General features: G+C 55.6%; 1 protein-coding gene across 1 annotated transcript; it reads left to right on the forward strand.

Annotated features, from left to right (window-relative positions):
- Window positions 1-1,174: 1,174 nt before the first annotated feature.
- On the forward strand, window positions 1,175-26,812 carry SNRNP200 (small nuclear ribonucleoprotein U5 subunit 200). The gene is given in 53 exon segments (XM_037371854.1): window positions 1,175-1,351; window positions 1,984-2,147; window positions 2,579-2,750; window positions 2,988-3,180; window positions 3,454-3,509; window positions 4,120-4,218; window positions 4,528-4,680; window positions 5,153-5,252; window positions 5,437-5,573; window positions 7,266-7,349; window positions 7,574-7,747; window positions 12,493-12,630; window positions 12,774-12,929; window positions 13,291-13,461; window positions 13,727-13,920; window positions 14,564-14,687; window positions 15,079-15,228; window positions 15,415-15,525; window positions 16,103-16,234; window positions 16,615-16,803; window positions 17,353-17,550; window positions 18,035-18,187; window positions 18,286-18,366; window positions 18,652-18,735; window positions 19,466-19,572; window positions 19,768-19,886; window positions 20,153-20,308; window positions 20,458-20,649; window positions 20,873-21,046; window positions 21,655-21,813; window positions 22,071-22,127; window positions 22,130-22,296; window positions 22,610-22,655; window positions 22,658-22,800; window positions 22,885-23,063; window positions 23,252-23,295; window positions 23,700-23,729; window positions 23,732-23,807; window positions 23,990-24,098; window positions 24,294-24,483; window positions 24,614-24,674; window positions 24,676-24,712; window positions 24,714-24,730; window positions 24,732-24,775; window positions 25,019-25,140; window positions 25,273-25,416; window positions 25,510-25,686; window positions 25,772-25,886; window positions 25,889-25,903; window positions 25,906-25,930; window positions 26,023-26,104; window positions 26,201-26,293; window positions 26,396-26,812. Coding segments are annotated over 53 exon segments (6,282 nt in total). The 5' UTR covers window positions 1,175-1,306; the 3' UTR covers window positions 26,540-26,812.
- Window positions 26,813-27,005: the final 193 nt, after the last annotated feature.

A 27,005-nucleotide genomic window follows, 5' to 3' on the forward strand; every position in this document is an offset into this window, starting at 1 on the left:
CAGTGTCACTTTGGGGCACAGGGAAGGGCCGTGGGGACAATGTGGGGGTGATCAGTGTCACTTTGGGGCACAGGGGAGGGCCGTGGGGACAATGTGGGGGTGATCAGTGTCACTTTGGGGCACAGGGAAGGGCCGTGGGGACAATGTGGGGGTGATCAGTGTCACTTTGGGGCACAGGGGAGGGCCGTGGGGACAATGTGGGGGTGACCGGGGTCCCTTTGTGGCACAGGGAAGGGCTGTGGGGACAATGTGGGGGTGATCAGTGTCACTTTGGGGCACAGGGGAGGGCCGTGGGGACAATGTGGGGGTGACCGGGGTCCCTTTGTGGCACAGGGAAGGGCCGTGGGGACAATGTGGGGGTGATCAGTGTCACTTTGGGGCACAGGGAAGGGCCGTGGGGACAACACGGGGTGACCGGGGTCCCTTTGGGGCACAGGGGAGGGCTGTGGGGACAACACGGGGGGGCCCAGTTTTGCCCTGGGGGCACCGTGGGGCCAGCGAGAGGCTCCCGACTCCCCTCACACCCACCCCCAGCACCGGGCCAGGCTCACCTCCGCCTCGCTGGTGCCCGTGAGCGGCGGGAGGCCCGGGGAGGGCTGTCGGTGAGCGGGGGGCTGGGGACCCCGGGGCAGGATGAGGGGGTGGCCCACCGGGAGCCGTGTGGCGGCGTGGAGCTGCTGGTGGCCCCGCAGGCTGGGCTGGTGGTGGCGGCAGCTGAAGGGCCCCGAGCGCCGTACGCGGGCGGGGGAGGGGGATGCGGTGCCAGTGTGGCCGCTGGGCCGCGGCAGCCGGCGCAGCCCCTCGGGGGAGCCACGGGGGTGGGGCGGGGCTGTGAAAAAAGGGCGGGGCTTACGCTGGCAAGAGCCAATACGAGGCGGCCGGAAGGTGAACCCCTCCCCCGGCGCTTTCACAGCCTCAACGGCTCGACTGTCGACCGCGGCCAATCGGAGAGCGCGGAGGGGGCGGAGCGACGCCGATGAGCCAATCACAACAAGGCCTTTGCGCGGCGGGGCGAGGCGGGGCGTTGCCAGCCAATCAGAATGGGAGGCCGGCGGAGCGGCGCCGGCCGTGGCCGGGCGCTGCGGGGCATGCTGGGAGCTGTAGGCCGAAGGGCGGGAGGCGCGGGGCATTCTGGGAGCAGCGCCACGGAGTGCGGAGCGAGGCGCTCCGCCGAAGCCCTTCCGGGTTGCGGGGCTGGCATCCGCTTCCGCTTCGCCCCGGAAGTTCTGGCTGCGGCCTGGTCCTGTGGGCGGTTGCGGCCTGATTCGGTGCACGGCGGCGGCGCGGCCTCCAGCCCGGCGGTGCTATGGCGGACGTGACCGCGCGGAGCCTGCAGTACGAGTACAAGGCGGTGAGTGCGGCCCTGCGGGCTGCTGGGCCTGCCCGGCGCCGTGCCGGCCTTCCCCGGGGCTCTCCTCGCTGCCCACCCCCACTCGGTGCCGTTAACTCAGGGGGTTGCCTCAGACCCGCTGCCGGGCCCGTGGCGGCCCTTGTCCTCCCCGCGCAGGCGGCCTGCCTGAGGAGAGCTCGGTGTAACGGCCATTTACCGGGGCTGGGCGGCTACTCTCAGAACTGAAACCTTCTTTCAAGCTTTTTTCCGGATTTTTTTCCCCCTTAAACTGAGAGTTTCCGGCCATCGACCGGTAACAGAGCAGCCGGGTGAGGAGCAGGCCGGTTCTCTTGGCGGAAACAAGCCTTAAGATCAGGCTGGGTGGCTTAGGCCCAGCTTAAAGTCTAAACCTGTGCCTGATGGGGGGGTGGGTGGGTTTAAAATAACACCCCGGTTAGTTAAAATGCAAATGAGTTGTGTCTGGAGCACAGTGGAGCGTGCTGTGTGGAAATGCAGTGGATGTGTGCGGTGCTCCGCCGGCCTGCCGTGGTTTGCCGTGGGTCCGGGATGGGGCTGACCCCCCTCAGCCCCATGGCGGGAGCTGCGATTGCCCCTCCTCGGCCCCCGCCAGCCCCTCTTCTTCCTTCTCCCAGAACTCCAACCTCGTTCTCCAAGCTGACCGCTCGCTGATCGACCGCACCCGGCGGGATGAGCCGACGGGAGAGGTTCTGTCCTTGGTGGGCAAACTGGAGGGGACCCGCATGGGGGACAAGGCCCAGAGAACCAAACCCCAGATGCAAGAGGAAAGACGAGCAAAGTGAGTGTGAGCTCAGGGCGGGGGTGGGAGGCGGGGTGCGGAGCACTGGCTGGAAAGTATTTGTGTGCAAAACACTCTGGGTAATTAATTTTTCATTCCTTTCTTTGAATAATGCGGCCTTGATTTGGTTTAGTGCTGTCACCGGGGTAGAATTCAATGGTGTTGGGAATACTTTTTAGTGGAAAACGTTTCGGTGGCATGAGCATAGGGCTACAGACCAAAACACCACCGAGCTGGAAGGTGTGGGGATGTTTTTTTCTTCATTGAGAGTCACTTACCCCGCAAAAATAAACTAGAATTGCAATCAAAAATTAAAATCGATCTTTTTTTCGCCTTTATTTTTCAAATTAAAGAGCCTAGCTGTGCTTGTGGGAGCAGGGCTGTGCTGGGGCGCTGACCCCAGGCACTCTGCTCCCCCCACCTCTTCCCAGGCGGAGGAAGCGTGATGAAGACAGGCACGACATCAACAAGATGAAGGGTTACACCCTGCTCTCCGAGGGTATCGATGAGATGGTGGGCATCATCTACAAACCCAAAACCAAGGAGACCCGTGAGACCTACGAGGTGTTGCTGAGCTTCATCCAGGCGGCCCTTGGGGACCAGGTGAGGATGGGGACGCCTCAGGATGGGACAGCACAAAGCCTGTGGATCTTTTAATCTTTCCCTGTAATCCTGCGGGATGGCTTCGCTTCCTCGGTGCTGCCTGTTGGGCTCAGGGATGTTGCAGTGGTGCCTTGGTTGTGGGGGTGGGCTCTGTGAGGGTCCAGAAACGGGGGAACCGACAGTACACCCTTCACGTGACAAATTTCTTCTCTGTGCTACGCGTAATTCTTCCTGCAGCCGCGTGACATCCTCTGCGGAGCCGCTGACGAGGTGCTGGCGGTGCTGAAGAACGAGAAGCTGCGCGATAAGGAGAGGCGGAAGGAGATCGATCTGCTGCTGGGACAGACGGATGATACCCGCTACCACGTGCTGGTGAACCTGGGGAAGAAGATCACAGATTATGGTGGAGACAAAGAAATCCAGAACATGGGTACGAGAAGGCGTTGGTGTGGGCTGCGGTGGCAGGGACGGGGCTGGCAGAAAGTTGGGTTCCCGGTGCCAAACCCAACCTTGCTCTGGGGTAGTGTTTGCACAGAGAAGCCAGAAAAATGTTTGGACGGTTTTCAAGCCCCCACCCCCCGCCCCGGACCACGTTCTTTTCATCTTTTCCCATGCGCAGAGGTGTGGGTGGGCCTGCGGATCTGTGAACCCTGCATGTGGTGCCCAGATTTTCGGATGAATTTAACTCTCTTCTTCCTTGCAGATGACAATATTGATGAGACATACGGGGTGAATGTGCAGTTCGAGTCCGACGAGGAGGTAGGAGATGAAGAGCTGCAGGAGGCAGCGGAGCCTCTGCCCTGTCCCCTTGCTCCCAGCCGTTCCACTGGGATCGCGATTGCCCCGTTTCACTCACGTTGGGGAGCGGGTGTCGGCTTGGGCTGGGATGTCTCTGCCAGGAAAGGGGAAGCCAGATTATTTTGGATACTGCTTCCTGGCCTGGGGAGGATTTGTTGATTATCCTGCTAATCCAAGGCTTATCGTGAGTCAGTGGGATGGAAAACAGATGGTGATATTTAGATCTCGTGGGGAAACTTGACAGATCGGGAGGAAGAGAGAAATTCAGATGCGCTGGCTGGAGGTGTTTCATAGAAACACTCCCCAGGATTGTTTTTTGGAAGAGGCTGAGAGAACACTAAGAGAGACAAACACGAGATTAGCGGAGGAGGCGCTGGCAAAACCTCTGTAGAAAACAGAAGTAATCTTATCGCGTGGTCCTTGACCTGGGCGACAGCGTGATGTTCCTGTTAAAAGCACGAGGCAGGCTTTTTCCCCTCAGGAATAAATTGCCAGGTTATTCATTTCTGTCAAGGAAAAGCTGCTCTTTGATGTCAGCACAAGGCGGTTACCGGAACTCTCCTTTCCACAGGAAGGCGATGAGGACATTTACGGCGAAGTGCGTGACGAGGCGTCCGATGATGACATGGAGGGAGATGAAGCCGTGGTCCGTTGCACCCTCTCGGCCAACGTGAGTCACCCAGCGACACCCGAAGCGTGGCTTGGGGGCGTCTGGAGGAGGGTCGGGGGTCCTGTTGGTCTGTGGGTGGAGTTAAGGTCGTTTGTGGGGGGAAGAAAGAGCCTTGAAGCTGTTGTCTGATGGGGGCCGAAAGGAACGGTAAGAAATTTAACGGGTCTGGCAGCGGCACAGTGGTATCTGCTGGTTCTCTGCTCCTCTGCCAGGGCAGAGAGAGGCCCCAAACGCTCGGTCCGCAGCACAAATGTCGCGTGCCTGCTTTTCTCCCGCAGGGAGATAACATTTTTGTGGGATTTTCTTAAGCTTGTGGCGTCGGGTGAGCTGATGAGTTCAAAGAAGAAGGATCTGCATCCTCGAGACATCGATGCTTTCTGGCTCCAGCGACAGCTGAGCCGCTTCTACGACGATGCCATTGTTTCCCAGAAGAAAGCTGATGAAGTGCTGGAGATCCTGAAGGTCGGTGGGCAGCTGATCCGCAGGGCTGTGGCCGTCTTGGAATACTTCTCTGTATTCCTGGGGGACAGGAATTTGCCCTGACAACTCGTTACCTGTGATTTTTTCAAATGAAACACGATTGCGGATGTGCCGTGTTTGCCGGCACGACGGATAAGTGCAGGACTAGGTCGGGGCTGGGCTTAACCCCCCGAAATCTTCTAAGGGGAAGGTGATTGTGGTTTTGTCAACGTTTGCTGGGAGGTGGTTGTAAGTCAGGTCTGTTTCCCTGCCAGTTTTGGTGCTGGTGTGTGTGACCCCCTGGGGAAGAAGGGGGTCAGAGCCGATGGGATGTTTCCCTGCAGTCTGGTGGGGTACCTGGCCTCGCCTGTAGCTGCTGTTCAGCTCCTCTGGGGTTCAGTTCTGCACAAAGCAGGGGTTCTCGTTGTGTGGGGCGCGGAGGTAACCGGTCATTCCTTGTTTCTTCTCCTCCCAGACCGCAAGCGATGACCGGGAATGCGAGAACCAGCTTGTTCTGCTCCTGGGCTTTAACACCTTCGACTTCATTAAAGTCCTGCGACAGCACCGGATGATGAGTGAGTGGCGTTTGCTTCAGCTGTCCCACCTTGTTTCCCTGCTGTTCTGACCTGATTCTAGCACGACCTGGGGCTTTTTAACCGCTGTCAGCGTGGCTTTGGGAAGCCTGGGGACCTTGTATTGCTCCCTTCTTTCACTTCAGCCCTTAACCCTGCCTGCCATCCCCTAATTTTCTTTCCTCAGTCCTCTACTGCACTTTGCTGGCCAGTGCACAGAGTGAAGCTGAAAAAGAAAGGATCATGGGGAAGATGGAAGCGGATCCCGAGCTGTCCAAGTTCCTCTATCAGCTGCATGAGACGGAGAAGGAGGATCTCATCCGGGTAAGGCCAGAGGGAACCTCAGGCGGGTGAGGGGAGGGATTGTGGGATCCTTGCCGCCGTCTGTGGTCGTCGTTGGGCTGTGTGTTTCGTTTGTTCTTGGTGAGAGAGGAGCCTGCTGACTCAGCTGGCAGCTGGAAACCAGAGGAAACGTTGCTTAGGGTGATGGCTGAGGCTCGGCTGAGAGGGCGATATGTTTACCACTTCTTATTTTTCAAATCACTCAGATGTCTGCATTTCCAGGTTTGGTACGTTAGGGTCTCTGGATCAGATGGCCCTAGCTGGTAAATCTGAGGGATCTTATAAAGGGAAAGAAACGAAGGAAAATCATCAACCTGTCTAGATGGGTAAAAAAATATGCATGTGTATATATATATTTATTTATTGCCATTATGATAGCCATCTCATAATATCAGATTAATTCAGATAAAAATGAAGCTTATTCCTTGACAGCAAACTGTTGCTGCTTTACGTCCAATGTGGTGGACAATTTGTGCCCAGAAATGTTTTTGCTGGGCCAAGGGATCATTCTGAAGTAGGACCTCTTTTATCTATTTGACTTGAGTGATACGAATGTCATCCACTTGCGGCACTACAAATCCATTGTGGGGCTCTAGTAAGACTCTTAATCTTTTTTTTTTTAAATTTCTAACGTACTGATGAAGGAAAAGAGAAGGGGAAAGGGAAGTGGAAGAGAAAGGGGAGGAGGAAAGGGAAGGGGAAGGGTTTTGAATACTTCCCTATATACCTTCTGCTTTCTATTTGGCAAGGTTTTCATCTGATGTGAGTAAACTATTCCATTGATTTTGCTGACTTTTAATGAGATAAGGACAGAACGTTGTAATTGATTAATGGCATACGAGGCAGAGCTTACATCCTTGTTTTTCTTCTGTATACAGACAGAATGTGTGTTTGATTCCTGAACGCCACTATATGAAACTGTACCTCTCTGCCTTGCTCTGTTTCTGGATCAGGCTCTGATCTCTGTTACCCTGATACACAGTGAACGGGGTTAAGTTGGTGTGGGAAAGGTGTCAAATGTGACAAAACAAATGTCAGCATCTGCAAGTTTCCCGTTTTTACGCTGGTGTTAACTGGCTTGTAGCAGCGCTGGTTCACCTCTGGGCCCCCTTGATGAGAGGCCCGCTGCAATAAAACACCCTGGTCACCTCTGAGCACCACCTAATTACCTGGGCTTGGAATTGTGACGCTCCACGGGTTTATTGGCACGTAGGATTAGCTCTGCTTGGCCTTTGGATGATAGCAGTTCCGTGACTCATTTGAGGATTGCTTTTTGGGGGGGAATTAATACCATATTGCTGCTTTGTTGCTAGAAAAAACCCTGGTTATGTTGACGTGAGGGGCCAGTTTGGTGTCTCTGTGTTTGTGGAGCGCGGCTGGCCTGTGGCAGGTTGGGTGTTTGCAGGTTTGTGTGTCTTCACTCCCTGTTTCCTTTCATCTGCGCTCCTGGAAGGCGAGTTTACATCCCGGCCTTGGGGGACACTGGTTTCTGCTGCCAAAAATTATTGGCTCTGGTTATGTGAATGCCTGTGCCTGAAAATAATCGTGGTGCGTGGCACTCTGGTTGCGTGGACGCGCTGGGTGCGAAGCTGTGCGTGGCAGGAGAGCGCTGGCAGTCCACGGAGGAGGCTCAGCACCTCTTCCCCAGGCCTGAATTCTCATCTCTTTGTGCAGGAGGAACGGTCTCGCCGGGAGCGTGTTCGTCAGTCCCGGATGGATACTGACTTGGAGACCATGGATCTGGACCAAGGAGGAGAGGTAAAACTCTTTGAAAAAGTCATCTGTGCCCAGCGCTTCTGAGAGGCAGCCTCAGTCAGTGCAGAAAGAGCAGCTGAAGTGGCGTGGGCAGGAAGATACCAAGGATAAGCCCCTGATGTGGCACTTGCCAGCGGGATGCAGTTGCTTTCCCTCTGGTCCCAGGCTGAAAATGGCAGGAGAGGGTGGTTGCCTAACCCTTGCCCCTTTCCCGTTGCTGTTCCCAGGCACTGGCTCCCCGGCAGGTGCTGGACTTGGAGGATCTGGTGTTTGCCCAAGGTAGTCACTTCATGGCCAACAAACGATGCCAGCTCCCCGATGGCTCCTTCCGCAGGCAGCGCAAGGGCTACGAGGAGGTGCACGTGCCTGCCCTGAAGCCAAAGCCTTTTGGCTCCGAAGAGGTAGGTGACCTGCTCCGTTCCCCTTTATTTAGTGCCAGGTGTGTTGGGCGATGAGAAGGCTGAGGTCATCTGTCTGGATTTCTGTAAGGCCTTTGACACGCTCCCCCCGCCGTCCTTCTCCGTAGCTTGCGAGGAGAAGGATTTGGTGGGTGGGCTCTTTGGCGGATGAGGAATTGGCTGGGTGGTCGCATCCAGAGGGTGGCGGTCAACGGTTGAGCTGGCGCAGTGAGGAGTGGGGTCCCTCGGGGGTCTGTACTGGGACCAGTGCTGTTTAATTTATTGAGCAGTGACACAGTGGGATGGAGCGCACCCTCGGCAGGTGTGGAGGTGACAGCTGGGGGGATGGGGTGCTGGTCAGAGGGAGCTGGGCGAGCTGAAACGGGCTCACGTGAACCTCAGGAGGTCCAGCAAGGCCAAGCGCAAGGTCCTGCGCGTGGGTCGGGGCCAGCCCCGGTGTCGGTACCGGCTGGGGGAGGGAGGGATTGAGAGCAGCCCTGCCGAGAAGGGCTTGGGGTGTCGGTGGGTGAGAAGCTGGACGCGAGCTGGCAGTGAGCGCTTACAGCCCAGAAAGCCAACCGAATCCTGGGCTGCACCCCCAACAGCGCGGCCAGGTCAGGGGAGGGGGTTCTGCCCCTCTGCTCCGCTCCGGTGAGACACCCCCCCCTCCCCCGCAGCGCTGCGTCCAGCTCTGGGCTCCTCAGGTCCTTCCCGTCCCTCTGGGAGGACACAGACCTGTTGGAGCAGGTCTGGAGGAGCCCACCGGAACGATCGGAGGGCTGGAGCAGCTCTCCCGTGAGGAAAGGCCGAGAGCTGGGGTTGTTCCAGCCTGGAGAAGAGAAGGTGCTGGGGGGACCTTAGAGCGGCCGTTTGGTACCGAGGGGGGGGCTCGTGGGAAAGGTGGGGACAGACTTTTAATAGGGCTTGTTGTGATAGGACAAGGGGGGAATGATTTTAAACTAAAAGAGAATGGATTCAGGCTGGGTGGGAGGGAAAACTATTTTGCGGTGAGGGTGTGTCGCGACGGAGGGAAGACACAGTCGCTCAATACAACTGATCAGCAGATTTCGTTTATTGTCCCTTACAGTCACCTTTTATGCCTTCTTATAATTAGCTCATACATATTACAAAAGTTAAGCTCATTATTGGTTAGTTGCCTAAATACCAAGCCCGCCCCTTGTTTCTCTTCTGTAGTTATCTCTTCCCACCTGCAACATTCTTTTCCCACCGAAATCTTCCTGTTATTGTGTAACAAGGACAGCCAAAGACAGTGTATTTTTGCTTTACTTCAGATAAGCTGAGAGCGATGTGCATTTTTGTCCAGCCAGCTGGACTATGTCTATGTGACCCTTTTCAGCTAGCCAGTTATCCACAATTCCCCCGTTTTTATTTTTGGCGACATAGGCTCGGTTGACCATTTTCAATAACAGCGTTTTAACACAGGAAAATACACAGCCAACTTATAAAATCTCAGTTCAGAAGTATAATTCCTGAAATACTTGAAAAATAAAGTTAGCTTGAAGCTTTAATTTAGATGCTCTTTCTGTTCCAGTGATACAAAAAGTTTAAAAAATTCAAAGGTAATTTTAAAGTTCTGAACGTGGACTAATGCAAGCTCAAAACCCGAAAAGAAACCAAACGGATGTTTGACTAGGAATATTTGCAAATATTTTAGTGGAAAATCCCTGACCATTAACAATTTTCTGTCCAAATAACAACTGCCCTTATGCAACCAACCAAGTCCATACATTTTCTGAAGAATACCTCATTGATGTCAAAGAATTAACAAGGGGGAAAAATTAGTTCTAAGCTATATACATTCATAAGGGGATTTTTCAATAGTTACGTACAGATTTACACACTAAGCCATAATGGCTTGTAGGTGATACACACAAGAAGAGTACGTTGCTTATCTGTCTGAATGTCTATGCTAAATTTGACAACTGTGCCACAAGCCAAGCCTACATGGGTGCTGTGTTGTTATGCACGTTCCTTAACAAACAGAAGCATAATAGACAAATTCCCAAGATCTAGTCCCCAACCTAATTATATTTTGTAGCCAATTAAGGAAAATAACACAAATGTGCATATCTACATGTGCACACACCTTTTAGTTCAGAACCGATCTGTGATAAAAGGCCTTAGCCTTATGGCATCATCGAATCTTAACGAGTACAGTAATTAAAAATGCAGTCTTACTGTGATTTATGCTGACATTCCCCCAAATGCTACACGTGAGTATTTCTCACTCAACTGCCTCAAGTTAAAATAGTAGTATTTGTTAATATGTATTAAAAAATCATTAATTCTCTACAATAGCAGTTGACTTCCATAACACTATGTAAGCAAAAGAGGCTTAAGATGGGTTTTCTGAATACTAACAATTTATTTTAGACTGTCTAAACTCAGGTCTTGAAAGATTTCACTCTGCCAGACATAGAAACACTGTTGCACTCCAGTTGTGATATCCCTTTTCCCAAGTTGTCACATGCACATCTCGCTCAAGCAACGTTATTGTTAAAGTTTCTCTCTGCTACGTAAAAGCATATTGCACTTGTAGATATAAAAGACAGCACCCTTACTTAGATTATTACCTTATTACCTCATAACTCTTAGTAAACCTTGTATCTCTGATTTCATCACTTCAAAAATTCACCAGAAGGAGATAAAACCACAGCATCAGACTAAACTACACCTTAACTGCTGATTCAAATAAAGGCATTCTCTTCAGATATGCCTAATGCTTACAAATAATTTTGGCTGGTTTTGATCAAATAACTATTATTACAATAATGATCAAAACTAATAATCCCGTTTGCAAAATGCCTTTAAGCCAGCCTCCTAGTCCCAACCAATTTCCACATTCAGAATACAGCATAAATACAGAATACAGAATAAATTATTTCCATCAAAGCAAAAAGGCTTCTCTTTAAGCACAGAGATGTTTGCTAGTTCAAGGCAGAAACCCAATTCTTGTAGGGGACATCTGAAGCACTTTTTTTGGTGGGTTTGTAATCAATTCCGTATTTTTCCTTGAGAAGCTTAAGCTGTTCCTCTTGTTTCGGGAGTGTTTCCAACTCTGATTTGTCGAATAGGTCCGTATTTCCCAAACATACCATACATTTCCTCCGCTGTGATTTTATACGGCAGGTTCCGAATATAAAGGATCCGATGGATCTCTGGGGGCAGCTGGATGTCAGCTCGCTTGGCCGCTTGCATCGCCACGGCGCCGATCGGAGGGGGGGAGGGGTGCCGCCTTGGAGAGAAACCGCGGCCGGGACGGGGCCTGCCGGGCCGCGCGCCGCCGCCGCGGGGGTCCCGGATGCTATCCCATACGCTAATAACCCGGGTAATTCCTTTTTACAATCTATGTCCTGAACGCTCCGCTTTTCTAAAAAGCATATGAGCGAATCGTACGTCGCTTGTCTCTCCGTACCGTCGTCAGCGCTGTTGCAGCCTTTGCGAGACTTCGGCGACGCGTGGCCGGCGGGACCCTCTGTAGGTGCTCCCGGGCGCGGGGACTGTGCCCTTCCGCCTCCTGCGCTGCTTTCAGCACCGGTACCCGAATCTCCGTCGAACCGTGGCTCGCAGGTTCAGCCCTCTCTAGGGTCCCTGTTCGGGCACCATTTGTCGCGACAGAGGGAAGACGCAGTCACTCAATATGAGTGATCAGCAGACTTTGTTTATTGTCCCTTACAGTCACCTTTTATGCCTTGTTATAATTAGCTCATACATGTTACAAAAGTTAAGCTCATTATTGGTTAGTTGCCTAAATACCAAGCCCGCCCCTAGTTTCTCTTCTGTAGTTATCTCTTCCCACCTGCAACATTCTTTTCCCACCGAAATCTTCCTGTTATTGTGTAACAAGGACAGCCAAAGACGGTGTATTTTTGCTTTCCTTCAGATAGGCTGAGAGCGATGTGCATTTTTGTCCAGCCAGCTGGACTATGTCTATGTGACCCTTTTCAGCTAGCCAGTTATCCACAAGGGTGGCAAAACGCTGGCACCAGAGAGGTGGTGGATGCCCCATCCCTGGAAACCTTCAAGGCCAGGTTGGCTGGGGCTCAGAGCAGCCTGATCTCATCCCAGGTGCCCCAGCTCATCGCGGGTGCGTGGGACTAGGTGGCCTTTAAAGGTCCTTTCCAACCCAATCCATTTTGTGACTCTCTGAGTCATTGCTGATTATCGTGACAGATACTTCCTGGTACTCAACAGGCTTTGCCGTGTCTGTGATTTCTTGAGGAACCGTTATTTTAAGCGAAGAGTTCCCAGTTTGTAGCTTCTCGCTGCTGGCGTGCGCGTGCTGTGCTGCTGGTTTCTGTCTGGGGCTGCCCGGTCCCGTTTAGCTGCTTTGCTCAGCCCCTCCGCTCCGGTTTGGTTCCGATGTGTGGTGTGGGCGGGAGAGCCGGCTGATCCGTGGTGTGTCTTGTGATAAATCGCCTCTTTTGATCGGTGCTGGTGTGGTCTGTCCTGTCCCGTTGTGGGAACATGGCGGGGGGGGGTGGGGGGGTGAGGATTTGCTTTTCTGATGGTGTAACTTGTACTCGTTGGAGTGCGCAGGCTAACGAGCTCATTTGATCTCTTCCTAACCTGCTCCACAATCCCGGGGTGTGGAGCTTCTCCTCAGGCCATCTGGAGACAGCATGACCCTGCTTCTCCCCAGGGAGCATCTCTGAGGTCTCACATATGCGCCACAGCCCGTGTGGTACTGAAACAAAGGCGCTGAGCTTGATATTTTCCCTTTTCAGCAATTGGTTTCTGTGGAAAAGCTGCCCAAATACGCCCAGGCTGGATTTGAGGGGTTTAAAACGCTGAACCGGATTCAGAGCAAGCTCTACCGCGCCGCGCTGGAGTCGGATGAGAACTTGCTCCTGTGTGCTCCCACGGTAAGGATCCGGCTCTTTGGGCTCTGTGTGATGGGGAATCCCGAAGGATGATCTGTTTGGGTGGAAAAGGCTGGCCACCGCGGGTGATTCTTCACCCCAGCGAAGCCGTGAATTTGACGGGGCTGGTTCTGCTTGCATTCCAGGGTGCTGGCAAGACGAACGTGGCGCTGATGTGCATGTTGCGAGAAATAGGGAAGCACATTAATATCGACGGGACCATCAACGTGGACGATTTCAAGATTATCTACATCGCACCCATGAGGTCCTTGGTGCAGGAGATGGTGGGCAGCTTTGGGAAGGTGAGGAGAGGTTTGGTCTTGGCCCTGCTTGGACCGTAGGTTGGGGAAGATGAGCTTTGTGGCGGTGGCTTCTTCATGTTGCGTCGACAGAACGATAAAAGCTGTGGCAGAAGCTTGTCAGGAGAGAGTAGTTTGGGTTGCGTCTTGAATCTCTCCTCGCGTAGCCTGCGTTTGCTAGGCTCCAGGTGTGGGTCAGTGCAGGCTTTGGCTGGCTGGGCTACAAAATCCACCGTCTTTCTCCCAGTTCTGTAGTGGGATGAGTATGAAAGGGTCTGTGAGCATCTCAGGGCTGCGCTGCTTGGACGCCGCCCCTGGGGAAGGCACGTTTATCCGGCTTAAGCGCCTGTTGGCTTCCTCCTAGCGCCTGGCGACGTACGGCATCAACGTGGCCGAGCTGACGGGGGATCACCAGCTGTGCAAGGAGGAAATCAGCGCGACCCAGATCATCGTCTGCACCCCGGAGAAGTGGGACATCATCACCCGCAAGGGAGGAGAACGCACTTACACCCAGCTGGTGCGGCTGGTCATCCTGGTGAGCGGCGCCGGTGCCTGCAGAGCCCTGGCACCCAGGAGGGGGGTGACGATGGGCGCTGTGTCTTCCGGCGTGGCGGTTCCAGAACGTGTGGTAGCGCTTGAAGGGGTCTCTGGTGCTCAGTTGTGGAGAAACTCTGGCTTTGAGCTGTGGGATGGGCGTGCTTCGGTCCACGCAAGCGGGTTTGCTAAGAAAGTCAACCCAATACGGGTAAATAGAGCCAGTTTGGAGCGGGGATAACTTTGCTCCCGTTTCCTCTCGTCAGGATGAGATACACCTCCTGCATGATGACCGAGGGCCCGTCCTGGAGTCCTTGGTAGCCAGAGCCATCCGCAACATCGAGATGACTCAAGAGGACGTGAGGCTCGTTGGTTTGAGTGCCACCCTCCCCAACTATGAGGATGTGGCGACGTTCCTGAGAGTGGACCCGGCCAAAGGCTTGTTCTATTTTGATAACAGGTACCGTGGAAAGCCAGGAGAGATATTTTTTTTATTATTATTTTTTTTTTTTTTTTTTTTACCATCAGGTGATGGGTAGCTACTGGGAGCTGGGAAAGACGGGCCTCCTGGGGCAGGCAGTTGAGTGTTCATCTGTGGGAGGGTGCCAGGGTCTCAGGGGGCCTCCAGCCAGCTCCACGTGCATTTATTTGCTCGTGGATGTGCCCATAAATGCACGGTCGGGACTGGAGCTGTTCAATACAGCCTGAGCATGTGCTAGGGTTCCTGTGGTGTTGTACTTGCAAGAAGATGCTTTCAAGAAGGCAGATAAAACTCTGCTGTACCTGTGTGCTGCAGAAGCTGTTTGAGGGAAGCTTAAAATAGGATTATGGTAGCTCCTGAAACACCATTTTTGCTCCCTGAGCGTGTGCGTAGCAAATGTCCAGGCAACGGGAGTCCCTTGCTGTATAACCAGGCAGAACCGGAGCCATCAGATCTCCGAGGAAGCTGAGGCACAAAGGAAATGTGTGGAACTTGGCGGCAAAAAATCCAGGCTGCCTTTTGACAGGACCTTTTGTATCAGGGTTTCTCTATTCTTCTCCTCTTTTATGGACTTGGGTTTGGTTTTTTTGGTTTTTTGTTGTTTTTTTTTTTAACTCACCAGCTTCCGACCAGTGCCCCTGGAGCAGACCTATGTGGGTATTACAGAGAAGAAAGCAATCAAACGCTTCCAGATAATGAATGAGATCGTTTATGAGAAGATTATGGAGCATGCTGGAAAGAATCAGGTTGGATACTTTTATCGCTCCTGACACACTTCACTGTGGTTCTTGGGCTGGTGCTGCTGAGGCTGTTGGGAGTTGCTGTCGCTGCAGAAACACCGCAGCGGAGAACGGGGCAGGTTTGGGTGGTTGATGGCAGCCGGGAGAGGAAGGAATACGGGTTTTCTCTCCGTGCCAGCTCTCTGATTAACGTATGACGTGTCCTGTTAGGCTGAGGGGGTTGTTGGGATGCTGCCCTTCGACAGCAGGAGCTCTGTGCGTGGTTCACAGGGCACCTGGGCTAATTCTAGATCTCTTCTCACCCCGAACACCAGGAGCAGGTTGGGTCAGGGATCTCTTCCAGCTGCGGCCGTAGCGATTCCTCTCTCGGCAGCGGTACCGTCTGCTTGTTTAACAGGTGCTGGTGTTCGTTCACTCCAGGAAGGAGACCGGGAAGACGGCCCGGGCCATCAGGGACATGTGCCTGGAGAAAGACACCCTGGGTCTTTTCCTGCGGGAGGGCTCAGCCTCCACCGAGGTGCTGAGGACCGAAGCTGAGCAGTGCAAGGTAACTGCCTGGCCAGGGCTGTTTGGCACAGCGACGGCAGGAGCGCAGATACGAAGGTGCCACCAGTTCGGTGCAGTTTCCCAGCCTTTCCTCGAGGATACGCCGCTACCTTCTGTCGCTGCTTTTCCTCCCTGGTGTTACTTGGCTGGGGTAGAAAACCTAGAGCTGGTTGTGTTTCTGCTGCAGAACCTGGAGCTGAAGGATCTTCTTCCTTACGGCTTCGCCATTCACCACGCCGGGATGACGCGAGTGGATCGGACGCTGGTGGAGGATCTGTTTGCTGACAAGCACATTCAGGTGAGCCTCATGTCCCAGGAGTTCCACGTTTCTTTGGAGGAGGTACTTTGCAAGAAACGCTTGAGCCGCGTTTTCCCGTAGCCTTTTGGGCAAAATCAAGAGGATCAAGCATAGCCAACCCCCATCCCACTCTTCTTCAGGCACCAGCTTCAGCAGGCAGTCTTGATTTTTGCATGAAGAATAGGAACTAAAAGCACTTGACCAGCAGTGGGGAGGGCAAGAACTTCTCCCGTAGGCCTAGCTGCGTGTTTAAAGCGAGAGGTCTGCCCCGGAGAAAACTGTCTCCTCTGCAGTTGCTACTTTGGCAAAACCTCATCCAGGCAATTTCCTGGCTGCGTTATAAAGGGAAAGCAAAGGATTTTCTCAGGGTCATGCAGTGAGCTGGGAAATCTGGGCAGAGATCCTGCTGTTTATCTGACCTTCCTCTGCTGAGCTGTCAAGACAGTCACAGTTCTCCATCTTTGGCCCTTTTGTGTGTGTCTTTAATGTCAGGGCCAGCATTTTAGATTTATTTATTTTTTTTTCCCCCCTAGGAAGAGGCTTCTGCCTGGTTTTGATCGTTGTTTTGCTCCTGCAGGTGCTGGTGTCCACAGCCACGCTGGCCTGGGGTGTGAACCTCCCTGCTCACACCGTCATCATCAAGGGGACGCAGGTGTACAGCCCTGAGAAAGGGCGCTGGACCGAGCTGGGTGCTCTGGACATCCTGCAGGTAAAGTTCTGGTGACAAAGGTGCTGCCGGCAGCCGGGGCAGGATTTTTCCTTTCCCGCTGAGGCACGGCTGGGACGTACTTTGGTCTTTTCTCAGTGCAGTCACTCCCTGTTCTCTCCTGCCAGACTGTCTCAGCTGTTCTGAGATCAGCCCTGCTGCGAGGGCAGAGGAAAAGCAGTTCAGCAGGTGGAGAGGACAAAGGGTTCCTCTCCCAGTGTCTTGATCAGACACATCCGAGAGATTTCCTTGTGCCTCCTGCCAGCCAGAAGTAAGAGCGGACTGAGCAATCTGGCAGGAAAGCCCCAGGACACGGCAGCAAGGAGAAACCGCCAAACTAAAAGCTTTTTATGTTTTACTGACCTCAACTTCTCGTTTCTTAGATGCTGGGGCGTGCCGGAAGGCCTCAGTACGACACCAAAGGAGAGGGGATCCTCATCACATCCCACGGCGAGCTGCAGTACTACCTGTCCCTGCTCAACCAGCAGCTCCCCATTGAAAGTCAGATGGTGTCGAAGCTCCCAGACATGCTGAATGCGGAGACTGTGCTCGGCAATGTCCAGAACGCCAAGGCGAGTGCCAGTCTTCGCTTTCCCCGGGCACCTGTGCCCTTTGTTGCACCCAGAGAGCTGGTGGCATTTGCAGGGGGCAGAGAGCGATCAGTGTTGCTGTTACTGCATGGGAGCAAAAAAATTTGCAGCTTTTGGTGCCTGGGGAGTAAATTTTTAAGGGATCTGGAAGGGCAGCCACGAGAACCACCAGCCTGTCAGGCTGGCTGGTGTGTCAGGCAAGTGGGTAGGTGCTTCTGGAATTCAGAGCAGAGTTGTCCACGCGAAGAAGGGCGCTGGGGAAAAAAAAATCTGTGTGTGGAGGGTGAGTTTTTTGTTTTAAATTCCTTAATATTTTTCTGGTACTGGAGAAGAGCTGTGTATGGCACTGCTCGGCTTCCAAGCCCTGGTTTAATAATGATGACCCGTCAGGATGCAGCTGGGGCTCAGCCTGCCGTGTCCTGCGCTGGTGCTGGGAGCGCCGGGCTCAGAGCCAGAGCGTTGCCCTCGCTCGCCGAGAGGCGTGTTAGGTAGTTAGTTGGCTCTTGGGGCCAAACGTCGGTGTTTCCTCAGGATGCGGTGAATTGGCTGGGCTATACCTACCTGTATATCCGGATGCTGCGCTCCCCCACGCTCTACGGGATATCCCACGACGATCTGAAGGGGGATCCGCTGCTGGACCAGCGCCGCCTGGATCTGGTTCACACTGCAGCCCTCATGTTGGACAAGAACAACCTGGTGAAGTACGACAAGAAGACGGGGAACTTTCAGGTGAGGCAGGACCCAGGAAAGGTGCTGTGACCGAGCAGGGCTGGATGGGAGCATCCTCTGGCTGAGGGAAGGGATCTCGCTGATTAAATACGGACCCCAGGGAGCGCTGTGTCGTTCAGACCTGCTGTGGTGCACCTCTGTGATTCCAGGGAGCTGGGTGCTGGCCTGGAGAGTGCGGGTGTAAACCCTGACCCTCCGTCTGTCACTGTGGTGTGTTTGCTGCCGTCTCCTAAGCCGGTGCACGTTCCCGTTGCGTTTTCGTTGCCTCAGAGGCTCTGGGATGAGAAAGGGAGGGAACCTGTCCTGTGTGGAATTGTGGAGCAGCTTTTCCAAGTGATTTGTAGCCTGAGAGTTTGTGCTTAGCTTGTCCGGAGGCGTCTGCCCTGCTGCAGCCAAGTTCCTCTTCCGTGTCTTCCGTCTGTGCCGTGAACAGACGTCACGGTGTCTTTCTGCCGCTTCACTCTGGCCGTTGTCCTTGTGGCAGGTGACAGAGCTGGGCCGCATCGCCAGCCACTACTACATCACCAACGAGACGATGCAAACTTACAACCAGCTCCTGAAACCCACCCTGAGCGAAATCGAGCTGTTCCGCGTCTTCTCGCTGTCCTCGGAGTTCAGGAACATCACCGTGAGGGAGGTACGGAGCCCCTGTCCCGAGTGAGGCAGCCCTGAGGCATGGCTGGTGGTGCTGCAGGGGAAGGTGCGGAGCATCTCTCCTGCCTTGGTTTTCTGCAGGAGGAGAAGCTCGAGCTTCAGAAATTGCTGGAGCGAGTTCCCATCCCGGTGAAGGAGAGCATAGAGGAGCCCAGTGCCAAGGTGAGCCCCCGCTGCCCCCTCACCGTAAGGGAGCAGTGATCCTTGGGAAGGAGCTGGCACGCTAAACGTGTGTGTCCGTGTCCCCCCCCAGCCTGATTTCTGTTCTCTTCCCTCTGGGAAGTCCTGGGTTGTCTCAGAGATGCTCGGAGAGCTGCAGGTGCTGTTGCTGCAGCCTCGGGCAAGCAATCCCCAGGGATCACTTAGATCCTGCCACGTGCCCAAGCCCGCCCGGATCACGTGCTGGTGCAGAGGGCACTGAGATCCATTCTGTTCTGCTTCCTCCAGATCAACGTGCTCCTCCAGGCCTTCATCTCCCAGCTGAAGCTGGAAGGGTTTGCTCTCATGGCAGACATGGTGTACGTCACGCAGGTGAGTGAGGAAACGCAGCTGGAGCATCTCTGTTCCCTGCAGTCCGGCCAGATCTCAGCCTCAGCCAACTGTTTGCACTTTGGGAATTTAGTCTGGGGTCATAAACGGCTTTGGCGATAACTAGAGGTGGAGTAACGGCTGTCAGGACGGAAATTATATCTTGATTGAAGTCTCTTAAGTTGTAATCAGAATAATTCAGCGCTAGAGGACTACAGCGTAGCCGCCTTCTGCTGCCACAAAGGCCAAGTTCCCAAGGCTGGGCATCAAGTAACTGCTCCACTTGTAGGTGGTTGGGATGAAAGACCTTTAAGTATAACCGAAAACTTAAAAGAGGGCTTGTAAGAAAGGTGGGGACAGACTTTTTGCCGGCGTTTGTAGTGATAGGGCAAGGGGGAACGGTTTTAAACTGACTTGGTAGACTTGGGTTGGGTGGAAGGGAGAATTTATTTACGATGAGGTGGCGAGACGTGGGAACAGGTCGCCCAGAGAAGCCATGGATTGAAATCCCAGGTGTCTGAAGTCCGCTTGGATATGGCTCGGAGCAACCTGATCGAGTGAAAGATGGCCCTGCCCGTGGCAGGAGGGGCAGACTAGCTGACGTTTAAAAAAGTCCCTTCCAACCCAAAACATTTTATTGCCGTATTAACTGGGCAGGGAAATGGGTTGCAAAGAGGGAAGAGTGAAATGGAACGATGGCAGCCGAGCTCTGAGCTGCTCTCTGTTCCCCCAGTCCGCCGGGCGGCTGATGCGTGCCATCTTCGAGATCGTCCTGAACCGTGGCTGGGCACAGCTCACTGATAAGACCCTCAACCTCTGCAAGATGATTGACAAACGGATGTAAGTGAGATCTCGGAGATATTTTCTGATTCTGCATCAGCCTGCCTGGGTCTGCAGCGTTTTAGGAGGGGGCTCGTGTCTGCTGGGTTGGGAAGGAGCTGCCGCGTCGGTCTTCGGCAGCGTGGGGAAACTCGTGCTCTGAAGGCTTTTCCTCTCTTGTTTCTTTCCCCTGTGTCACCCGTGCTGTCCTCGCAGGTGGCAGTCCATGTGCCCTTTGCGCCAGTTCAAGAAGCTGCCTGAAGAAGTGGTGAAGAAAATCGAGAAGAAGAATTTCCCCTTTGAACGGCTCTACGACTTAAACCATAACGAAATAGGTACGGAACCACGGGCAAGCGCGGCAGGGGGAGGTGTCGGCCTCTTTATTCTCCTCTGCCGTGTTTTAACTCGGAGACTGGGGGACTTGTTGGTTGAAGGAGCTGAACTGGTGAGGGTTTTGGTACAGCCTGGTGGTAGGGCAGAGACTTTTCCCTGGCACCTTCCAGCTGCCTGGATTGCCGATCCTGAATTCCGTTCCGTTCGGGAGCTGGAGTTGGTCACCCTGTTGTCCGTCTGTCCTGATGGCAGCAACTTTCTGTCACAGGGGAGCTGATCCGGATGCCCAAGATGGGCAAGACAATCCACAAATACGTTCACCTGTTTCCAAAGCTGGAGCTCTCGGTCCACCTGCAGCCCATTACCCGCTCCACCCTGAAAGTAGAGCTCACCATCGCTCCCGACTTCCAGTGGGATGAAAAGGGTGAGCCGTGCAGCTGGTGTCACCAGGCTAAAAAATATGGTGCTGGGGGGGTGGGGGATTGCTGTGGGAGGGCTGGTGGGAGCTCCCGGAGGGCTGGAAAAGGGGGGATCTGGACCTCAGTACAAAGGTAACCGCTGCCCTTGCTTAGGTACACGGTTCATCCGAAGCTTTCTGGATCCTGGTGGAGGATGTGGACAGCGAAGTGATCCTGCACCACGAGTACTTTCTGCTGAAAGCCAAGTACGCGCAGGACGAGCACCTCGTCACCTTCTTCGTGCCCGTGTTCGAGCCGCTGCCCCCCGCAGGTACACTTCATCCGGTGGTCTCTGACCGCTGGCTCTGGTAAGTCTCTTCTGCCAGGAGCACCTCGGTGACACGGCAGCGGGTCCCCTGGGGGTCTGAGGTGGGTCGTTCAGGCCCCCTCTTCTTAGCGCTGTGCTGTGGGAAAGGCTCCTGAGATCCAAGCGGCGGCAGGGCTGGGGGTTCTGCTGGCGGAGGGAGCTCGGGGATGAAGCCACCGGAGTACTGCCAGAGGTGAAAATGTTTTTCCCTGTGTCTGGACAGCCTGTGAGACCCAGCTGCCCGTTTCCTTCCGCCACCTGATTCTCCCTGAGAAGTACCCTCCTCCGACCGAGCTGCTGGATCTGCAGCCGCTGCCCGTGTCAGCTCTGCGAAACAGCGCCTTCGAGAGCCTCTACCAGGACAAGTTCCCTTTCTTCAACCCTATCCAGACCCAGGGTGAGTATTGCCTCTGCTCTCCTCCTCCCAGCTGCCTCGGTGAGCCTCGACCCTTTCGTATTCACAGTCCCGTAGCCTTGGTTTTGTGGGGTTTATTCACGTGATGCCAGGAACTTCTGTCCCAAATGGTGTATCCCCGCTCCCTTCCTGAGCCTCTTAGAGGTCTGAAGGCTTCAAATCTTGCTCCGTGGCCCAGAGTATCTTTGATAGATTCCTCAAGTACCTCAGGCAGCAGCAGGTTTGCTCCTGGAAGCTGCGGCTGTGCCGACAGCGTGGCTCAGATTCCCAGAGCCAGCTGGCCCCAATTTCTCCCCTGGGCTGCTGGTAGGGCTGGAGTAGGCGCGAGGGAGCCCACGCTGCCGTCCGTGTTTCTCTGCCTGGGCTTAGCCAGAGTGGGGAATTCACACCGAAAAGCCACTGTGACAGATTTCAGCCTGTTTTTCCCAGCGGATTCTCGGCTGGAACTCTTACACAGCCTTTTCCGTAGCTCCTTCTTGCGCGGGCTGGGTGTGGGCTGTGTTTTCCCTGCCTGTTTCTGGAGCTGCGATAGAAACCCGTGGAGATCCTGCTATAACCCGCTCTCTCCTGCCTTGTCCGTCTGTCCCCAGTGTTTAACACCGTTTATAACAGCGACGACAACGTCTTTGTGGGTGCCCCCACGGGAAGCGGAAAGACCATTTGCGCTGAATTTGCCATCCTGAGGATGTTGCTCCAGAACTCGGAGGGACGCTGCGTGTACATCACTCCCATGGAGGCCCTGGCAGCAGGTAAGCCCGGCATCCCGCGGGAAACCAGAGCCTTACCCCCAACTTAGATTTGCTTTTTTAGCCCTCGTTTCCCTTTCCTCACCCCTTCTTTGCCGGCACATCCCTCAGGATGACTCCAGAGTCTTTTGATTAATTGTGGTGTCTCTGAGGGAGCAGAGAGACACTGTCCCACCGCCGACCTGCTGGTGTTAAGGGCACGTGGTGGGATTTGTTCTACCAGGAGGCTCTAACAACAGCATCCCTTGTATTTTTGGTAGGTCTTCTGGACTGGTACGAAAAGTTCCAGGAGCGTCTCAATAAGAAGGTGGTTTTGCTGACGGGGAGACCAGCACCGACCTGAAGCTGCTGGGCAAAGGGAACATCATCATCAGCACCCCGGAGAAATGGGATATCCTCTCGCGACGCTGGAAACAACGCAAGAACGTCCAGAACGTCAACCTCTTCATCGTGGATGAAGTGCATCTCATCGGGGGTGAAAATGGGGTGCGTCTGGGAGGGAAGGAGGGCGCGTTTGAGTGGGCCGCGTCGTCGCGTTGGTCTCTGTGGCTGAGCCGTTGCGGGGGGTGGTGGTTGCTTCCGCCTCGTATCTGGTTCGAGGTCAGCTTTTCCTGCTGGGAGTTTCCCCGAGCTGCAGGATGGGTTGGGATTAGGAGGGCTGCATCCTTGGGGAAGCTCAGGAGTGGGATGCCCTGGGGACTGCTCTGGGCCAGAGCTCAGCCTGGAGGGGTGGCCGCGGTGTGGCCAGCTCGGCGTTCCCCTCCCGTTCCTGCTACAACCTGCCCTCTCCCACCCGCAGCCGGTGCTGGAGGTCATCTGCTCCCGCATGCGCTACATCTCCTCCCAATCGAGCGCCCCATCCGCATCGTGGCCCTCAGCTCATCCCTGTCCAACGCCAAGGACGTGGCCCACTGGCTTGGCTGCAGCGCCACTTCCACCTTCAACTTCCACCCCAACGTCCGCCCCGTGCCCCTGGAGCTGCACATCCAGGTAGGCTTTGGGCAACCTCATCTCCTGCCCCTTCTGCTGCATCTGCCGCCGCCGGTGTCACTGCCTGCTCCTTGTCCCCTGCAGGGCTTCAACATCAGCCACACGCAGACTCGCCTGCTCTCCATGGCCAAGCCCGTCTACCACGCCATCATGAAACACTCGCCCAAAAAGCCGGTCATCGTCTTCGTCCCCTCCCGCAAGCAGACGCGCCTGACTGCCATCAACATCCTCACCACGTGCGCTTCCGACGTCCAGAGGCAAAGGTACCAGCGTGGGGGGCCCTGTCCCTCCTCCAACCGAGGCAGGGACGGGTGTTTGGGGTTCTTTCTCTGGGCTGAGGGACAACTAGCGATGGGAAAATGGTCTTGGGGAGGTGTCACTCGGTGTCACCAGGGAGAGGGACAGGCTTGCTGGGCTTGGCAGCGGGCTCTTGACTCCCTGTCTCCGGCAGGTTCCTGCACTGCGCCGAGAAGGATCTGGTACCCTACCTGACAAGCTGAATGACAACACTCTGAAGGAGACGCTGGGTGAACGGGGTGGGGCTACCTGCACGAGGGGCTGACGGGCCATGGAACGGCGAGTGGGTGGAGCAGCTTTTCAGCTCCGTGAGCGGGGGTGCGTGTGGGGACGCGCCACTTCTTGGCATTGCAACCCTTTTTCCCAGAGCTTGGCAGCGCCCGCAGGCTTTGGGCTGGTGCTAACAGTCACGTCGTATCACGTCTCTGCTCCCGGGGTCCAAAAAAAGCTGCGGTCTTGAACTTTAACCACCTTTCCTGGGCTTCCCCGTATCCCGAGGCCCGTCTGCCGGTGCGCAGAGCCCCCACATCTTTGCACCCGCCGTTCCTGCAGCCCCGGGTGCTCTGCCCACGGGCTGACTGCTCTCCTCGCCCGCCTTGCAGGTGCGGTTCAGGTGATGGTGGCCTCCCGCAGCCCTGCTGGGGTATGAACATCGCCGCTCACCTGGTGATCATCATGGACACGCAGTACTACAACGGCAAGATCCACGCGTGAGTGTGTTGCGCCGTGGGCAAGGCCAGGGTTTCCCTCGGCGTCCATCCTGCGCTGAGCACGAGGGAACGAGGCCCTCATCCCGAAGGGCTTCATCCCTGGCTGGGCGGAGGCTGGGAATCGCCGGGGAACGGTGGTAGCTTTCCGTGGAGCTTCGTTAACTCTTCTCTCCGCGTCCCAGGTACGTGGATTACCCCATCTATGACGTGCTGCAGATGGTGGGCCACGCTAATCGCCCGCTGCAGGACGACGAGGGCCGTTGTGTCATCATGTGCCAGGGGTCCAAGAAGGTGGGTGAGGAGTGGGGCGCCATTTCTGGCCTATGACTATCTCGTCTCCTGCCTGGGGGCGTGGATTTCTTCTCCCAGCTTTGGGCAGGCTGCTGTAGAACGCTCACTCGGAGCCCTGCTGCCTGCGAGGTGCTCCAGGATTTTGGAAATGCTGGGGTTTATTTACCCCTTCCCTCTGCTCCTGCCCCCCTGTAGGATTTCTTCAAGAAATTCCTCTACGAGCCCCTGCCGGTGGAGTCGCACTTGGATCACTGCATGCACGATCACTTCAACGCCGAGATTGTCACCAAGACCATCGAAAACAAGCAGGACGCTGTGGATTACCTCACCTGGACGTTCCTCTATCGCAGGATGACGCAGAATCCCAACTACTACACCTGCAAGGGTGAGCAAGGGGTCTGTGCCAGGGGCTCGGAGGACATCGGGACCCCACCTCCGCGCTCCACGCTCGCAGAGCGGCTTTTCTCCCTGCTGAGGCGTTTCTGAGCCCCACCGCAACGCCACTGTACCCGCAGGCGTGTCCCACAGGCACCTCTCGGATCACCTCTACGAGCTGGTTGAGCAAACCTCAGCGACCTGAGCAGTCCAAGTGTATCAGCATCGAGGATGAGATGGGACGTGGCTCCTCTGACCTGGGATGATCGCTGCCTACTACTACATCACTACACCAACCATCGGTAAGGGCCGCGTGCCGGCCGGGTACCGCGCACGAGCGCTCGCCGGTGCTCCTGCTCTCTGTCCCCTCTCTGCGTCGCTCCCGCCACGGGCGATGGGGAGAAGGATGCTGTGCGCACGGTGGGGCGTAAAACGCTCTCCTTCAGCGTGAGGCGGCGCGTTGTCTGCCTGAAGGCATCGCTTGTACCGCGGGGTTCGGCGCTGTCTGGTTTGCCCTGACCCCGTACCTCTGCGCCTTCCCCCAGAGCTCTTCAGCATGTCCCTCAACGCCAAGACCAAGGTGCGAGGGCTGATTGAAATCATCTCCAACGCTGCCGAGTACGAGAACATCCCCATCAGGCACCACGAGGACAACTTGCTGCGGCAGGTGAGCGGCAGCGCGGCAGCCGGAGGGGACAGATGGGGGTTCCTGCGGTGGGGGGAGGGAGGAAGAAAGCCGGACCTGGTTTTGGCTCTCTGGAGTTAACGTGCTGCTGGGTTTTATCGTTTCTCCCTGTAGCTGGCCCAAAAAGTCCCCCACAAGCTGACCAACCCCAAATTCAACGACCCCCACGTCAAGACCAACCTGCTGCTGCAGGCTCACTTGTCGCGCATGCAGCTGAGCGCCGAGCTGCAGTCAGACACCGAGGAAATCCTCAGCAAGGTACGAGGGGGCGGCTGGGCATGTGTCCCCCCCCGCCTTGTGTCGTTGCGTTGTGTTCCTGCCCTCTGACCTGTCCCCATCCCTCGCATCCAGGCGATCCGGTTGATCCAGGCCTGCGTGGACGTCCTGTCCAGCAACGGGTGGCTCAGCCCCGCGCTGGCCGCCATGGAGCTGGCGCAGATGGTGACGCAGGCCATGTGGTCCAAGGATTCCTACCTCAAGCAGCTGCCTCACTTCACCTCCGAGCACATCAAGCGCTGCACCGACAAGGTAAAGCGCGGGGCGAGCGCTGGTGGTTCTGCCCTTGCCCGAGCCCCCCGGTTAAGGGCAGGGACTGAAATCTTCCTTCTCCCAGGGGGTGGAGAGCGTCTTCGACATCATGGAGATGGAGGATGAGGACCGCAACGCCCTGCTGCAGCTCTCGGATGCCCAGATCGCCGACGTCGCCCGCTTTTGTAACCGTTACCCCAACACGAGCTCTCCTACGAGGTGTGGAGAAGGAGAGCATCCGCAGGTGAGGTGGGGAAGGGGTGGCGCAGCCCCCTCGTACAGAGGGGGGTGCAGGGGGGGCCGTCCTGACCCTCCCTCTCGGTTCTGTCGCCGCAGCGGGGGGCCGGTGGTGGTGCTGGTGCAGCTGGAGCGTGAAGAGGAGGTCACCGGGCCCGTCATCGCTCCCCTTTTCCCGCAGGTAGGTGCCAAACCTGGTGAAAAGGAGGGGGGTGGGGGGATTGCCCCCCCTTCCCCGATGTTGCCCCCAGCCCGTTAACTCTGCTCCCTCCGGCAGAAACGCGAGGAGGGCTGGTGGGTGGTGATCGGCGACTCCAAATCCAACAGCCTCATCTCCATCAAGCGGTTGACGCTGCAGCAGAAAGCCAAGGTGAGCGGGACGGGGATGGGGACGGGGGGCGGCCGGCACCCCCCCGGACGCGGTTCGGACGTGCCGGTTCTCCCCCGACGCCGGTTTTTCCTTGCCGCGTAGGTGAAGCTGGATTTCGTAGCCCCGGCTACGGGGACGCACAACTACACGTTGTATTTCATGAGCGACGCCTACATGGGCTGCGACCAGGAGTACAAATTCAGCGTGGACGTCAAGGAGGCGGAAAGCGACAGCGACTCCGACTAACGGGGGGGGGGGAAGGGGGGGCTGCGCCGCTTCCCGAGGGGCCGTGGATCCCGTTGAGGATCCCACCGCAGCTCAACCACCCAACCCCCGCCGCCGCAGCGCTCGTCTCTCCTCCCTTTGCGTGGCTTCTGTGTCTTCCCCTTCATTATGTTGTTTTTTGTAGGTTTTTTGTTTGGTTTTTTTTTTTTTTTTTAAAGTATTGATGCATTGTACAGTGTTTTTTAGACCGGAGTTGCGCACGGAAGCGTGACCGGAATAAATCCCAGAACCCAACTTGGTCTCTGTGGTGCTGGGAAGGGAGGAGGAAACAGGCGCGACCTCCAAGGCTCAAAAAAACTTTTAGCAGAACTAATTCAGGCAGAATTAGCTCAGCGGGAGCGCTCTTAAAACCCTCCACCTCCTGGCGAAGCGAAGAGGGGGATAAACCAGCGCCCCGGTGGTCCCGTCCTCATCCGGCCCCCGGGGG

Source organism: Falco rusticolus, chromosome 20 (genome assembly GCF_015220075.1).
Source record: "Falco rusticolus isolate bFalRus1 chromosome 20, bFalRus1.pri, whole genome shotgun sequence".
NCBI lineage: Eukaryota > Metazoa > Chordata > Aves > Falconiformes > Falconidae > Falco > Falco rusticolus.